Below are 17,698 nucleotides of genomic sequence, written 5' to 3' on the forward strand. Positions count from 1 at the left end.
TACTTTATATCAATTTAAAATATGTGGCTAAAAATGAAACACATAAATTAATTGATTGTACAATAAAATTGTGGGTGATGAGTTAGTTGCGACCAGAAGCTTCTCTTTTTTACTTGCGAACAGAGAGTAATTGCACTTGGTTTTTATTCCTTCAAAAACTTACTTGCGACCAGAGATGGACTTTTGGCACTTAGAAATTATTCCACCAGGCTTACTGGTAACCACAGGTGATAGTTTTTTACTTAGTAATTATTCACAAAACTTAATTACGACTAGAGATGGGAGAAGTGCTTGCCTTAGTTTCTTTTGATTTGAACTTACTTGCAACCCACATTACTAGTACATATACTACTTAACCTAAAACATAACAAATCACTTGATTTGTTTTTGTTTACTTGCGTGGTCACCCCCTTCTGTTTCCTTTTTCATTTCTTTTTTCCTTTTTTCCTTTTTTTTGTTTTTTTTCTTTTTTTTTTTTACTTTTTCTTTCTTTTTTTCTTTTCTTTTTCTTTTCTTTTCTTTTCTTTTCTTTTTCCCTTTTTCCCTTTTCTTTTATTTAAGTTTAAATTACAACTATATTAATTTATAAAATAAACTTAAATATAACATATATAAATAAACTAATTTAGATTTAAAAAATAAATTTATTTTAGATTTATAAAATAAATCATTTTAAGTTTATTAAATAAATTATATTAAAGTCAATTAAATTAATTTATTTAAGTTAATAGTTAAACTTTGAACTTGTCCTATCCCTCGAGTTATTTAGCTGTATACCCCGTGCATCTCTTCTCGTACTTTAACAGATAAACGTTCAATCCAAGTATGTTGCTCAACTTAATAATTTTTCTATAAATAATACCCAGATTCCTTTCACGAGCTGTTGACGCCTAGTGCAACTAGTCTAGTTCACAGACGACTAACTCTGATTTAGGTCTTCATATTATAGCCTTGTTTACATTGTTAAGCTTGCAACAACTTTATCATTTCGGACACTGACTGTCAATAAACAATCGTACACTGGAATCCTTTATGGTACTTTAGACAACGTCTTCATTGTTACTATAATCCTGAGTACTTCATTCACTGTTCTTCAAGTTTGCTTGAACATATAACTGAACTCCTATCAGTGAGTATAACTTCAAGATTGTAGTTGTCTTCTTTAACCTCTATCTTTTACCCTGTCTTCAATTCTTCAGACTCCAATGCTTCGAACACTGTCTAGCTTCAGTCAAAGACAATACACTAAAATCTTCTGGTAGCACTTATACACTGAATCTTCATCATTTCTGAAACCCTGAAAGTCTTTAACCTTTAGTCTTTACTGAGGCATGAACATATTAATGAACTTCTTTCAGTGACCTGTAGACAGACTTCAAGCGTTTTTCTAATCTTCTAATTCTTTATATTTGCCATGTCTTCATTTTTTATTGATTTCTTGTGTAGTTGTAGTATTATTAACCTTTCATGTTCTAGTGTTGTTCTCGTGTTGAGTTATCACGTAACTGTTCATACAACTACGTAGTCTCACGAACAATAACTAATTAGATCAAAACAGAATATTCAGGATACAAACTGCCAAGTTTTGGTGTTCCTTTGAGATATCTGAAAATTCTCTTAATAGCTACTAGATGAGATTCTCTAGGATCAGCCTGAAATCTGGCACAGAGACTAGTAGCAAACATTATATCTGACCTACTTGCTATTAAATATAAGAGTGAACCTACCATGCGTCTATAATTTGAAATATCCACAGACTTTTCAGTTGTGTTTATTTCAAGTTTAGTGGCATTAACCATATGAGTTTTTGCAAATGTGCAATCCATTAAGTCAAACTTCTTTAAAATATAATGAATGTATTTGGTTTGACTAATGAATATTCCATCACTAAATTGATTAACTTGAAGACCAAGAAAGTAAGTTAGTTCTCCTATCATGCTCATTTCATATTTATTTTGCATTATTTGGCAGACTTTTTGCAAAGTTTTTCATCTCTTGTGAAATAATTTTCTAGAAGGAATTTTGACAAGGTGTCATACCAAGCTCTAGGTGCTTGCTTCAATTTATAGAATGATTTCAAAAGATAGTAGACATATTCTGGAAAGTTGGAGTCTCCAAAACCTGGAGGCTGACTGACATAGACTTCCTCCTCCAAATGTCCATTTAGAAAGGCATTTTTTACATCCATTTGATAGACTTTGAAATTGGCATGGGATGCATAGGCTAGAAAAATTCTGATAGCTTCAAGTCTTGCAACAGGAGCAAAGGTTTCATCAAAATCTATCCCTTCCTGTTAAAAATAGCCTTTAGCAACCAATCTTGCGTTATTCTTATGCCTATGCCATTCTCATCCATCTTTTTTCTGAATACCCATTTGGTGTCAATAGAATTCTTGCATTTTGGTTTGGGTACCAACTTGCATACTTTATTCCCTTCAAATTGGTTTAACTTTTCTTGCATAGCTAAAACCCAATCAGGATCCAACAAAGATCCTTCTACCTTCTTTGGTTCTTTCTGTGACAGGAAGCTGCTATATAGATATTCATCTTGAGTGGCTTTCCTTGTTTACAATCTTAAAATGCATCACCAATGATTAGTTCAAATGGGTGATGTCTAGTCCATTTCCTTTGTTGTGGTAGATTAACTCTAGATGAAGAGGCCTCATTGATGTCTTGATAAGCGACTGAGTTTTGATTTGAAGAAACTACCCCTGAGTTTATGGATCTTTGATTTGAGATTGGGGTTCTTTCAGTGTGTGATCTAAAAGGGCCTTCAACTCCTATTGATGGTTCAACGGATGTTGGATGATGCAGCTTGTTTGTTAATGGATGATGCACCATGTCTTTCAGCGGATGCTGCACTTTATCTTTTGACGGATGTAAAATTATGTGTTTCATTTGTTGCTGATTTTTTTGAATATTCCTTAGAACTTATTTCTTGATCACTTTCATCATCACTTTCATCACAGTTCATCTCCACATTGTCAAATTTGAGGCTTTCATGGAAACCTTCAACTTGCAGTCCTTCAATCTTCGTATCATCAAACACGACATGCATAGATTCCTTAAAAATGTTGGTTCTTAGATAGTAGACTCTATATGCTTTCCCAACAGCATATCCAACAAAGATACCTTCGTCAGCTTTGGCATCAAACTTTCCATGTTGCTCAGTTTGATTCCTTAAAATGTACCATTTGCATCCAAAAACATGAAGAAAGTTCAGTGTTGGTTTCCTATTCTTAAATAATTGACAAGGAGTCATGCATTTAACTTGATTAATTAAAGAAATATTCATAATGTAGTATGCATTATCTACATCTTCAGCCCAAAAATAAGTTGGTAACTTTGATACTTCTAGCATGGTCCTTGCAACTTCAATTAGAGATCTATTATTTCTTTCCACCACTCCATTTTGTCATGGAGTCCTTGTTGCTGAAAACTCATGCATGCTCCCATTTTCTTCATAAAACAACCTTATCAGAGTTTTTGAACTCAGTTCCATTATCACTCATAATCCTTCTAATTTTGAGATCAGGATGATTGTTGACTTGTCTTATATGATTGATAATGATTTCAGTAGCTTCATCTTTAGATTTAAGGAAATATGTCCAAGAGAACTTTAAGAAATCATCCACAATCACTAGACAACATCTTTTCTTTAAGATTGACAACATATTGACTGGTCCAAACAAATCCATGTGCAATAGTTACAGTGGTTCTTTAATTGTAGATTCAAGCTTCTTTTTGAATGATGCCTTGATTTATTTTCCCTTTTGACAGGCATCACACAATCCATCTTTTGAGAACTCAACTTGAGGAATGTCTCTTACTAGGTCTTTCCTGACTAATTCATTCATAGTCTTGAAGTTCAAATAAGACAGCTTATTGTGCTATAGCCAACTTTAATCTTGACTTACTTTGCTGAAAAGACAAGTGATAGAATCTGCTTTTGATGAGTTAAAGTCATCTAGGTACACATTTCCTTTTCTCACTCCTAGGAGAACCACTTTGTTATTTTCCTTGTTTGTAACAAAATAGGTTTCTGAATTGAAGGTTACAAGGTTGCCTTTGTCACATAGTAGGCTGACACTCAGAAGGTTGTGTTTGAGTCTATCCACCCGAGAAACTTCTTTAATGATCACATTCTCCTTATAAATCAAGCCATATCCCACAGTATACCCTTTGCTGTCATCTCCAAAAGTAATACCTGGGCCAACTCTCTCTTTGAAATCAGTGAACAGGGTAGAGTCTCCAGTCATGTGCCTTGAGCATCCACTGTCTAAATACCATATACTCTTTTTGTTTTCCCGCACACATCAAAATCAAATCAAGTTGATTTTGGTACCCAAGTTTCCTTGGTTCCAGCCTTGTTTTCCTTCTTTTTAGGTTTCTTGGGTTTTTCCTCACTTGACTTAGGTGAATGAGATTCAACCTTGGTCATTAGGGTTGGGCTTTGAAAATCATTAACAGTTGCAGAATTATCAAGCACATATTGGTTAACATGAAATGACATAGTATGTGCAAACGTGTTTGTTAGGTCCCAATATGTTTGTAGAAGGGGGGTTGAATACAAACTATACCGTTTAATGGAATTTAATGTGGAATAAAAAAAGTGAAACAAAATTCAAGTTAAATAAAACTATTATTAAACTTGAAAGGTGTTACAACAACGGTATCGTTTACAAGGGATTAATCTCAAATAAATTATCACAAATTTAGAATAAATTCGACATGAACTTTTTCTATTTTTGCAATAAAAATGATCAAATGCTAGAAGCAATTTGAGATTAAGTTCTAGGGATTTTGATTCGCTAGATAGTTACACAAGAACAAGAGAATGATTTCTAGTGGTTTAGATTTAACTTTAATTGCTAGAAATATATGATCTTGAATTGTAGCAGTGAAGAGATGAAATGTTGTGTGTTTGTTTTCTGCGGCTGCTTCTGTTTTTGTTCTTTAGTAGATGAAGTGTGTTCTGTGTTATGTTGAATGTCTGCTGATATTGTCTTTTAATAATTCAATCAACAAAGAACAAATGAACTGGCAAGACAATCGGTGAGACAATCTGTTGAGCTAGCAAGACAATCGCCATGACAATCTGTTGAACTAACAAGACAATCGGTGAGACAATCATTTGAGCTAGCAAGACAATCGGCATGACAATCTGTTGAACTAGCAAGACAATCCCATAGCTGGTAGAACTTTCGGTATGACAATCCATTTGAACTAGTATGACTTTCGGTATGACAATTGATTGTCATACCGGTTCAATTGATTGTCATGCTGAATTAATATTGAATATAAATTCAAAATCAATTCTGAAAATTCATAATACTAATTCAGAATTAATTAATCAATTAATTCAATTAATCAATAAATTAATCTTTGCAGATGTAATTTATTTTTTTAAATTAAATTATATGACTTAATTAATTAATAGAGAATTAATACTACTCTTGAACAGCAACCATTCTTCTGAAAATCTTCTGAAAATTATGAATCAATTCCACCACTTTAATGTTGACACTCGATGTACTGTCTGGTTCATGAGTGACTAACTTACGTGACGTTTCTTCATGTCTTGACTTTGATAACTTGATTTTCTTCAGATTAAATCCCTGTAATTATCTGATACCCTGACAAGATCTCTGTCACTTGATTAAATCCACAATCTTGATTTATATCACTGAGGCTTGATCAATTTCTTGAACTTCTTCCAGTGAATTAATTCCTCAAGTCTGTATATGAACATTGTTTCTGAATCTTTTGACAGATGTTACTTTGTGAGATCTCTTTTATGGTAGATCCACTATTTACTTGTTACATTCTTATTTGAGTTGAGTTAAATCCTCGAATAAACAAATAAGCTATGACATATGTCTTTCAATGTTATTCCAATAAGGCATGCTAAATGGCATTTGAGGCACATTAAATACAACATATTAAGGATTTTGTGCAAATGGCATATGAGCAAATTTTGCATTTAAATTCTGTGCAGGCATAATAGGCATGGCATTAATTGGCAATATGGGCATGTTGGGAAAGAGGGAGGTACAGACATGGGTGCAGGCATAGCAAATTTGCAACTAACAGACAAATGATTAACACTACCACACTTAACACAAATATTTCTAGGTGCATATTTATCAGGTGTGTAGTTATGTTTGTTAATCCCCATTTTCCCATTCCTGTTATTTTTTCTTTAGAATCTGCCACTATGCCATAGAAGGCTTTAACCAACACCAAAAATGTGTTGTTATAGACCCCTAAAAATGTTGCTATAGGCAAAAATAGATCTATTGCAACATTTTTTCGGTGTTAGGTCTAAGGCCGCCACTATAGGTATCTAACCTTACATCAGTGTCAATCTATGGCAACACAGCAAAATATGTTGCTATAGATATCAATTGCAACAGGATTTTCAAAATATAGCAACATAGATTTGGTATTACACTAGAGGTACTAAGTACTAACTTACAAAAAAGTGGGTCCCACAAGTAAGCCCCACATCAATAGTTTCTTAAATATTCATATTTTATAGTTTTTGTTTGTTTTTCTTTAAATTTTCACAAATATAATATTATTAGACAAATATTTAAATCCAAAATATAAAACTCAAATTAAATAAATAAATAAATATAGAACTCTTAGAATCTTTACATGAATCAAGTTCTATAAAAGTTACATTCTAGTATAATTAAAAACTAAATCTAGTTCCAATATTATAGATTTCTACATTTCCCAACTTTGTCTTCTCAAGGGCTTTCACATGAGCGACTTTATCGAGTTCTTTCAAAATAGTATCTACCCTTATAAAAGTATCATCACTCTTCCTGATTTGAGCAGCTGAGGCATTTTGAACCTGCATGCCAAATTTGAGATATTTAGAGAAACTAGAACAGAAGCAACTAATCTGGTCTTGTCTCCAGACCATGTAATATAGTTGATAAACAACCAAGAATTATGAAGAGATGGAAAATGAACTTGCCCCATATTCACAAATAGCAATATTTTTAAAAACCGCTAGCTCATAGTGATCCAAGAATGGCAGGATCACTATATCACCAAAGTAAGCAGCTTCTGGCTTCAGAACTGCATTCCTGTCTTTCCTTGAGTTCTGCATCATGGAATCTAAGATGAAAGCAAGCTTAATACAGTGTATAGAAAGTCGCACTGTGACCAGACCATAACATGAAAAGCATCAATTTATAGGCTTCAAAAATGACAGAGGAAAAGGTGAAAATCATTACAAAAAGCAGGGAGACATACAGTATAAGCTTCACCAGGAGCCCCAAGTTCATATTCTACGGGACCATATTAATTCTCAATCTGTTGTATATGATATATGCACACAGAAATGTAATTCTGAGAATCCATCTTTCTCGAATGAACAACTATACATTTAAAGCAATTTACGACATACTGGAGCATCATGTGTTTTTACGAGTTAGGATAAATCAATTTGCTTGCTGACATATTTTCTCTATGTATTTATTGTTAACTTTTTAGATATTGATACAATGGCCTTGACCTCATTATCATCAGGTTAGCAGTCACATCTGCCCACTCATTTATAACAGATTAATTGGGCAAAAAACAAAAATCAAAAACTGATTAAGTTCTTATAGGGGTGGGGGCATTAGTTAACCTTTATTTTCTAGAGCGAGTTACATATTTTTCAATATTTAAAACTAGCTATGCAAATAGGATCGAGGTTCCTGGCATATTTTCCTTCAAGCACTGAACATAGTTTTTATGTTATTTATGAGGCCTATGTATACATGGGTCATTTTATTAACCACAGCTGTGAATCTGGGTCGTTTTATTAACATGTACGGATATCTACAGTACATAACAAGAGCAAAAATGGTACGGATATCTACATAAAAATCAAAAACAAAAGCATGTACAGGCTATATGCACATAAGGTATACCATTTGAAGTTCACAGGACTGAGGCCAGCCTCATCTCCTCAATGTATACATTATACATAGCATAGCAATCATCACGCCTAAGTATAATAATTTAAACATCATCTCATTATTTACAATTAAATTTGTAATATAAAACGGTAACCTCAGACTAAACCGGGTAGCTTGACGAATACCTTCATTTCAGTTCACTTCTTCCATTGAGGCAGCCTCTTAATCACTACCTGTTGCCAGCATCAATAAGAACTTTAAATTGGCATAAATGATGAAATGCTACAGATGTACAAATCTGATATCATATATAATTTGACGAATTTTCAATAACCTCTCTGTGTTTCACATGTGTAAAGATGTTATTCAGAACATCATTTTAAGATACTCTCCTAGAAAGTTGTAGAGTCATGAGGGAAAAAAATAAAACCATCAAAGAATCATCCATATATATACGCAACTCAACTAATTTTGTCCACCGAAATTAACGGACATTTTTATTTTCATTCTACAAGCACTCGAGGATTCTATACAATATCTCAACTCAGAATTTGTTAACTTGTGTAACGCAATTAAATTCAGATTTTCAAAATTAACTGGAAAAAAATATAACAAATAACATGTAAAAAACAATATGATTAAAAAATATATAATGTGTCAAAAAAACTGTGATTCGAAAGATCAATTGTCCGAAATGTGATACTAATATTTACCTTCAGAGTTTAAAAGATCAGATGTTAATGGGCTGTCCAGCTTGTGCCAAAGAAACCAACTATCATGAGAAGTAAATAGTAATCAGATCCTATGGATAAAATTAATATTACAAACAAAACATAGGAGCCGAATTAAACCTGCATTGCAGTAACAAATTCATTTAAACCACGGAAGCCTTGTCGTTTGGAATCCGTAATTGCCCACATCTATGGGAACAGATGAAGAAAACCATAGACATGCTTAAGCATAAAAGAACTTTATATATCATATGATGTTCTTTTAACATAAACTGTTAACCCTATTTCAAAAGAATCCAAAAGTCTAGCAACTATTACTACATGCTAAGAATTAATAAAATGTAGTACAAGGATATTTTTATGTACATAAGCAAAACAATAAGACACTTTGTAGAAAGTGAAGTCCCCATATATTTTCAATCATGATAAATGACACTTTCCAAGTTTAAGTTTGGTCGTAGGGAAAGAAAGAGGACCCGCGTAGAATGAATAATATAGGCCATATGTTTAAGATTCTAGTATCATATCCCAAATCCACAATTTATTGTAACAACTCATCCATTCCTACCGGAAGTGTTTCTCATTCAATTTTCTTACTCTGCGTTCTTTCTATTCTCCTAATCTTTTTTATACATATATAATTTCATTTCTCCATTTTTATTCCATTTTTTTACAAGTTATAAATCTTAATGCAGATAAGTCGAAGACTTATTTCCCCCTATTTCCTTAAAAATGATAGAGGCAGAGAGTCTGCTAACTCTTCTCTCATGCCTTTGGAATCGTCAGATGTTGGAATCTTCTGTATCACGAAAACAGAAGTCATTCTCTACATTACAAAAAACCTTATTTGCCTATGAAACAATTACAACTTCTCCTGTAACAGATTTTTCAACATCCCACAAGAGCAATTATCCATTGCCGTAGGAGCAATCAGAATAAAACCTGATTATCATTCCTTCTGTACCACAACCTAAAACTTTGTTTATTATGGTAATCAGAACAGAGGTAGTGTAAAAACATTTGGGATATAATTACCATGAACGGTATCTAAACCAAATTATAATGTCAAAGTAAAGCCATAATTGTAAAGGGGGGATAATGAATAAAAGAAAAATAAAGGACCTGTTTGAGATATGGACGGGTAAATTGGACACAGAAAAGAATTTAATAGCATCGGCTCCTGTAAGGCCACCATTGCTATCTGAACGTAACACAACAACCAGTCAGTCAATTAGAGAGAGAGAGAGAGAACCCTGTTCAACTTCAGTTCTGGGCATATATTCAACACTTGTAAATTCATTGAATCCCTTTTCTTGATTTATCTGGTCGACAAGAAATAAGCAAGAACATGAAGCAATGGGCTCTTGGTCCATTCAACCTTGTTGTTCTATCCCGAAACAAGTGTCAGAATCGTCATAAGTGCTTAGACTGGCTCGAAAAACAGGCTCCAAATTCTGTGATCTTCGTCTCATTCGGGACGAAAAATCGAAATTAAAACACAACAAATCCAAATACAACACCGACAAAAAACACAATCACAAAACAGAAAGAGATAAGAGATAATGAATACCGTGGAGAATTTAGAGTTCAAATGGAAGACAGAAGAGGGGTAATACCTCAAATCAAAACCTGAACACGGCTTGAAATCAGTAGAAACCTTGAACCTTTGAATAGTTGCCCGAAATCCAAACTTTTTCAAACCCTAATTGAATCAGTTGCTCGAAACCCAAACCCTTGAATCCTTTGAACCCTAATTGCTTGTATGTTAATGAGAGTAAGGGACAGTAAATTGAATCTGGTACTTTCCATTATTGATTTCCCCTCTTTCTTTAATTAATTTCCTCCTCTGCTTTTGTTGAAAATTTCAGTTCCCGCTTATCCAAATTTTTAGCCGCTCAAACTCCATTTTAGATAGCCCAACCCAAATTTAGCAACCCATCTCAATTTTACTATTTATTTATTTTTTAATATTTATCGGAACTATTTTAAATTGCGCAAATTCTATTTATTAAAATTAATTTTATTATGAATTATTTTTAAATATTAAAAGATATAAAAGACTGTTATTTTAAATAAAAACTTTTTTAGTCATTTCAATCAATATTTATAAAATTATCATTGCAATGTATTAATTTTAATTTTAAATTAAAATAAAATCTTTCAATATTTATAAAATATGAATAAGTTATTTATTTTGCGTGCATTTACTTTTTCCGAAACTTGATAAATGACTTAATTCAAATCACTTAATTTTAAAGGTAAATGTATATAAATATAAGAATATTTTGTTTATATTTTGGCCTTTCACTTTCCAAAAACCTCTACAAACTATTTATTCAAACATACTACTTTTAAAGATAAATTTAATTTTAAATTCAAATTTAAAAAATATTCAACTACTTATGGCAACACGGTGTATGTGTTACAATAGAGAAGACTTCGATGTCAACACCAAAGATTTATTGAGCTATTGCAACATGTTATTATGCCTATCGCAATACCAAAATCTGGGTGTTGTGATAGGGCTATAATTTCATACCTATTACAACATTTTTTAAGGCAACACCAGGAAAAATTGTGTAAATAGGTCATCCATGGCGTAGTGAACTCAATTTTCTCCAATCTGTCATTCAATTGCTTCATTGACAGATGCCCCACATTAACTCTCTTGTTCTCTTTGACTTAACTTGATTCTCATGTAACAAAATTCTTGGAAACTGATCAATATTTTTTCATTTAGTTTATCTAACTTAACTTTGCTAATTGGCTTATGTTCTGTCAACGAATGAGCATTTTCTTGTTTCTCAACGGATAATCCTTTTTAGCTCTTGAAGGATAAACTTCATCATCCATTGATTCCACATCCGTTGATAATCCTTCTACCAAGACAGGATCTAGCTTCTCCTTGTTCTGTTTCTAGACTTCTTCACAGAACGATTCTATTCGTTGAACCTTAGCAATTTGGGCACTTACATCTCTTGATGACTTCCAAGCCTTGATAACCTCTTACTCTCGTTCAAGCTACTTTCTTAAAATTTCCTTTTTCTTCAAAGATTCAGTCAGTTCATCTTTTGCAATCTTGCACTCTATCTTTAGTTTCTCAAACTCAACAAATTGAGTTTCTAACACAGTATTCCTCTCACTTAAAAAGAGATTATTATTTTTAATTATTGTATTTTCTTTAGTGAGTAATTTAAGTGTAACACGCAACTGATATAATTCTGTTGGGTTATTCCCAGTAGACTAACAATGAGATTTACAGAAGGGGGGTTGAATGTAAATCTCAAAACTTTTGCAAGTTTTGAGCAGTTTCTAAAGCTAAGTGTTTAAGTGAACAAATGTGTGTGAATTCCTTGAAGCTGATACAGACGAATATATATTCAAACACAAATGTAAAGAACACAAAGAACTTAAAAACTTTTCTGGTGGATTTGTTGTTCCACCAGAGATGTGTTATTTCAGAAAATCTGTGATTCAAAGAATTAAATCACAGCTGCTTCCTAGTACAAACTAGATGATTTTCTCTCTTGATATTTCTAAACAGCTCAGGAAAAAATCACTTCTAATTACTAGCTGCTACTTGGTTTATATAACACCAAGTTTACAAGTGAAGACAAAACTGTAAAATATAATTGAAAGGAATCTTCACATGTTTCTTCTTCATTTCTCTATCCAATGCAATTTAGGATAATCTGTGAATCTTTGAATACTTCCTTGTTTGCATCAGAATGGAAATGCTGCATTTTCTTGATTCCTCCTAAAGGCTTCCACATTCCAGTTTGTCTCTGTCAACCCATGTGCCTCTGTCAGCTTATGAATTGTCACTATCAACTGCTAATGAACTAAGCATCCGTTGAAGCTTTCATCCGTTGATGCCTTATCCGTTGAGCCTTTATCCGTTGAAGCTTTATCCGTTGATGCATTATCAGTTGAAGTCTTTATCCGTTGAAGCACTTATCCGTTGATGGATATTATCCGTTGAAGCATTAGAGACATCCGTTGAAGCTTTGTTTCTTATCCGTTGAAGGTCTTCAATATCAGTTGATACTTCTTCACTTATACAAAATTACAAGGCATGAAATATTTACAATTAGCCCTCCTATTTGCATATCCACTAGTAGTCAACATGACTGATACTTTCCTACAACATCTAAGAATTACAACTTGAATCCAGAGAATGAAATGTGCTACAATACTAAACTTATTGCTAAGTAAAGCTACTCCTTCAACGGATAGCCAAGATGGTCTTATCTGTTGAGGCTACAATCACTAGATTTCTACTTAAGTGTTTTGTTTAACTTATCATCAAACTGATACACATATTCCTAACAATCTCCCCCTATTTATGTCTACTAGAACTGTAGGCATAAATTTGGGTTTAGCTTGATGATAACAAAACACTTGACAAATATATTAACTGTAATAAAGCAGAAATTCAAAAGTGCTACAAAAATGTGTATGCTGAGATGGAATTGAAAAGTTACATTATTTTCAAGGGTGCTTCTTTAGCCTGAGCAGATTACTTCCTTTTCCTTTGATCCCTTGTTTTCTTTCCTATCCTCCTGTCATTCTCCTCTATTTGAAGTTGAAGTTGTCTGTAGAATTCAGCTTCATCTTCTTCATTGATGTCCAACTTAGATTGCATATCCTTGAGAGTTTCATTACTGGCAATCTTGAGCTGATCTTCAATTCTGAAAAATCTTCTGACTCCTTTGTTATCTCTGAACTCCATCAACCAATGAGGTGATTTGTGAATTGTAATTCCTCTTTCTTGAACGAGTAAAGTTCTGGGCAAAGCATTGGGCTCCCTCCAAGTTTTCCTTATATTGGCAATCTTGTTGAGAATCTCAGTCTTGGCAGTCCTGGTAAAGCCAGAATCCCTTTGTATGGTTGAGTAGACTCTAATCAAGGTAGAGTAGCCTTCATTCAGAATTCTGTAAAGAGGCCAGGTTCTTTCCCCATCTCCTTTATATTTGAACACTAGCCTTTCTGGTAGCTGTCTGTAGGCAGCTATTCCCCTTACTTCCTCCAGCTTATCCAGATAGAGTTCAATGTCTGAAAATTCTTTTATGTCACAGATGTGAACATAATCATCTTTAGAGGCTTGAGGTTTAGGCTTAGGCTTCTGTGTGAATTTGATTGAGGCTCTAGAGGGTGTTGATTTGATTCTTCTTTTCTGCTTCTTTGATGGTGGAGAAGAGGTTAGGAAGGTGGGCAATTTGATGGTATCCCAATCAATTGGTTCCTCCTTGGGAATGATTGTTTCACCATGAATGTTCATGAAGGGGTCAGGCACAATGGGTTCAGGAATAGAGGGTAGTGGTTTGGATATTGATTGGGTTTCTTCAGTCTTATCTACCATTTTTCTCTTTGCATTGACCTTCTTTCTGTTCCCTTTCTGCCATTCTTCTCTTCCCTTACTTCTTTCCTCCATCTCAATACCAACCATGTTCCCCATAGCTTCATCTTCACTTTTGTCTTCAATTTCTTTATGTTCTCCAGCCTGACTTGACTTTAGCTGTTTGTCAAGCTTTGCTTGTGCTCTTTTGTCAGCCTTTAGCTGTTTGGCTTCTTCCTTCAACCTTCTGGTTTCTTCCCTCTTGGCTATTGAGAATTTGGGATGTCCTTGCATCACACATATGCTCTTTCCCTCTCTGAAGATAATAGCCATGTTTCTCCTTACAGCCACATCCATGGTCTCTTTGAGATATGAGATACTTCTACCCAAAAGCTTGTCCTCATCAGCCTTTGGAAGAGGAAAATCCACTTCTTTCAGAGGATTCTTTGTAGAGTCCTTATTGGATCTGTTGTTGGGCTTGAGGACCATAGGTTTCAAATCCATGGAAGAAGTCTCTCCAACCTTATTCCTCCCTACTGGCTTGAGTTCCATAATAATTGATTCCACTTTTGTGCTGTGCTTCACAGATTGTGATTGAGAAGTTGTAGAACCAAATATTTGTTGCATCTTTTCATCAATCTTCTTCCTTTGCTCTTTGACTTGCAATTCAGCTGCTGCTATCTGGATTAGATCAATTTCATCAAGCTTTCCTTTGATTTGAATAATTGGAGAAGTGGTGATGACAGGAACTAGCACTTGAGAAATTTGAACTATTGTTGATGGCTCTCCTTCCCCTTTCCCTTTATTCTCCCCCTTTTTGTTATCATCAAGGGCAGGAGTCAAGCCTTGTGCATTGGCCAGCTGCATGAGTAGATTTGTTTGAGTTTGTTGATTCTGAAGAATGGTGACCATAGAATCTTCAATGATTTGAACCCTGTTTTCCAATCTGGCCAGTCTCTTGTCAGCATCAGATTCTTTCCTCAGTCTCCCCAACAAATCTTGCATAGTACCATAAGGTATGACTGAATCCAACTTCTCAGCATTGTAGGATTTCAGATCAGCAATGTCCTGTTTGAGCTCATCCACACTTAGATTTTGTTGGAAATGCTGCAACTGCAAGAGATGCAGAGATTCCAGATGAGCTTGAAGAATTGCCTTGGTACCAGCATATGTAGACTCCTGAAGGGCCTGCTGAATTGTCATGACTTGTCTAATCAAAGTGACACTAAACTCTCTTGGTGTGGAGGCTTTTGCCCATGCCCATTCAGGAAGATCAGGAACAGAACTTGGGTCTGCTACTCCCCCTAAGTTCATGCTCTCATCCAAAGAATTAGAGTCATCATCATTAGAATTCACTCCAAATTCTTCAGATGGCTCACCAGCTTGAGAAGGCAGCCTGTTAACAGCAGCTTTGTCTCTGAGAAGAGATTCTGAAGTGTGTACAATGTGTAATGTCTGTTCTGCCTCCACATTGCCCTGAGCAGCCAATAATTGATAGGCTGAAACAGGATGAGTAAAAGTGTCAGCATCCAAGGAAATGTTATCAATTGCAGCTTTGAAATGTTGCTGAAATTGTCTTTCCTTTTCTGCATCATCCACTTTCATTGACTCACTAGCAATGGCTGGATCCACCCTTATAGCTTCTGTACCTGCCTTTCTCTCTTTTTCTCTATTTTCTTGCATCAGGGGCTCCCCCTGGCTCACACACACCCTCACACCCTCACCCTCACCTTCTAAGGTGGCACTCCCCTCACTCACTTTTGCCATGCTGGAAGAAATAGCATGCATATGGTGACTCTCAACCTCTCCTTTTGCCTGGGAGCAACCCAGCCTCTCACTCAAAAGATCACTCCCTTCCCTCAAACCTAAAAGTGATTGTACAGTAGCCATGTCCTCTACAGTTGGTATTGTTTCTGTTATGTGTGTAGAGACCATCAACGGATAGGGAGTATCCGTTGAAGTGGAAACTGATGGTATCAACGGATAACTGCTGTTAAGCTTATCCGTTGAAGAACAACCACTTGTCAACGGATGAGAGATATCCGTTGAAGGAAGGAAAAGATGTAGATATAGAAAGTGACATAATTGTTGAATCTGTGGGAATTGATTTTAAGTGAGGTAACACAGATTCTTCAACTACATCTGAAAGAATTGGCTGATGATCCAACAAATCATCTAAGAGATGATGATCAACAGGTTTTGAGTGGGGCTCCTCCCTGAGTTTTAATGAGGGAGAATCAGGAATTAATGTGAATATCATATCCACATCCAGAGAGGGTGATGGAGAGTTTGATGATTGGTGTGTTTCTATTATGAGAGAATGGGGCTGTGATTCCACATTTGCTGGAATCACATCAAGCTGAATTTGTGAAGGCTCAGATACAGGTGGATGTATATGTGCTGTGTGTGTCCCTTGTGTGGAAACTAGGGTCTTGACCTTCTTCTTCCTTGAAAAGGCTTTAATTGGTGAATGTGTGGCTTCAGTGTCCCTCCCTCTTTTGTTCTGTGTCCCTGGTTGGGGACTATTTTCAATAGTTACATCCTTTTGGGAGGATGCAACTAGGGATGTGTTGGACTCCTTTTGAACCACCACAGTCTTTTGAGAGACTGTGGCTTGGCTGGCTTGGGTACCACTCACCTCTCCCACCTTATCCTGGGGGGTTTCTTGATGTTCACCCCTCCCCTCACCACTCACACCCTGTTCACTCCCTTCAGGGTTTATGGTAGTTGTTACAACTGTTGTCTTTTGAGAAACAACAGAGGTAGGTTTCTTTGACTTGAGTTTTGAAACTTTGGTTTTGGTGGCTTTGGCAGGAACCTGTTTGGACAAAGACACAGATTCCATGGCCACACTAGAGGGCAAAGAAACAATGGGGTTGGAAATAGTAGGAGTTATAGAAGTGTTTACCTCACTTACCTGTGGTGCATTCATGATTGGCAAGTATACCAATGGACACCTGGCTGTTGAGGTTCATTCTCAAAAGGTCTGCAAGGACCCTTTTCTCTTGTGCCCAGCATTTGAGTTTATTATTCTCATTTGATATAACCAAACCTTCAGCTACATGGTTAGCCAATAACATAAAGAATCTAGCATAGTAGATGTTATGTGGTCTATTAGCTTTGTTACCTAATCTGGATCCTAATTCTAGCATAACACAGTTGCTAAAATTAAAGTACCTATCAGAAACTAGCATATAGAGCATATTAACAAGAGATGAAGTTATGGCATCAAAATTGCTAATCTTCCCAGAGAAAACTTTAATGAAGGCATCTCCAAGAAAACTCCATTCTTTCCTAAGGCCTTTCCTTCTAATACTACCTAAACTAGCAGAATCAAAAGCATAGCCTATGGAATCTAACATAGCAGATACATCTTTATCAGTGTGTGGTGTCATGGCATTATTCTCAGGCAACTTAAAGCAAGATTGTATATCATCACAGTTAATGCAATAGTCCTTACCTTTGAGAGAGAAGGCAATAGTCATATCTGTGGAGTTGAACTCTGCAGTTGTCCAAATCTCCTCAATCACCTCACAGTAGATGGTTGGGGCTTCCAGCATTGCATAGCTTAGTTTGCAGTATTTGATGAAGTCCATCATCTTGTGATAATCAGAATGGGCTTCATTCTTTTCAACCAAGGCTACGAAATTATTCTTTTCATAAACAAATCCTGTTTGAGACATAATTTTGACTACTGGTGCCATTGTT

The 17,698-nt window shown here is 35.0% G+C and overlaps 1 protein-coding gene across 22 annotated transcripts; it reads right to left on the reverse strand.

The window, feature by feature from the left end:
- Positions 1-6,606: 6,606 nt before the first annotated feature.
- On the reverse strand, positions 6,607-10,562 carry LOC141723934 (hydroxyproline O-galactosyltransferase GALT2-like). Of its 22 annotated transcripts, XR_012576415.1 has the most exons (9): positions 10,269-10,552; positions 10,031-10,113; positions 9,775-9,853; positions 8,773-8,841; positions 8,635-8,693; positions 8,107-8,154; positions 7,934-8,010; positions 6,988-7,328; positions 6,607-6,861 (listed from the first exon to the last, which is right to left on the reverse strand). XR_012576415.1 is itself a non-coding variant. In XM_074525896.1 (7 exons), exons 1-4 carry the CDS (start codon positions 10,122-10,124, stop codon positions 8,144-8,146), a joined length of 243 nt encoding a protein of 80 aa, XP_074381997.1. In that variant the 5' UTR covers positions 10,125-10,562; the 3' UTR covers positions 6,607-6,861; positions 6,988-7,116; positions 7,269-7,328; positions 8,107-8,143. The 22 variants fall into 22 exon arrangements, 11 of the variants coding, with proteins under 11 accessions (XP_074381997.1, XP_074381993.1, XP_074381998.1 ...); XR_012576416.1 differs by lacking the exon at positions 10,031-10,113 and having other exon boundaries at positions 10,269-10,551; XR_012576410.1 differs by having other exon boundaries at positions 9,775-10,113; positions 10,269-10,551.
- Between the last annotated feature and the right edge of the window lie 7,136 nt (positions 10,563-17,698).

Source organism: Apium graveolens, chromosome 5, assembly GCF_009905375.1.
Source record: "Apium graveolens cultivar Ventura chromosome 5, ASM990537v1, whole genome shotgun sequence".
In the NCBI taxonomy this organism is placed as follows: domain Eukaryota; kingdom Viridiplantae; phylum Streptophyta; class Magnoliopsida; order Apiales; family Apiaceae; genus Apium; species Apium graveolens.

Coding starts and splice junctions, on each gene's coding strand:
- LOC141723934 (XM_074525889.1), bottom strand. Junction 6,862..6,987: donor TTGCTATTTGTGAATATGGG/GCAAGTTCATTT, acceptor TTTGGCATGCAG/GTTCAAAATGCCTCAGCTGC.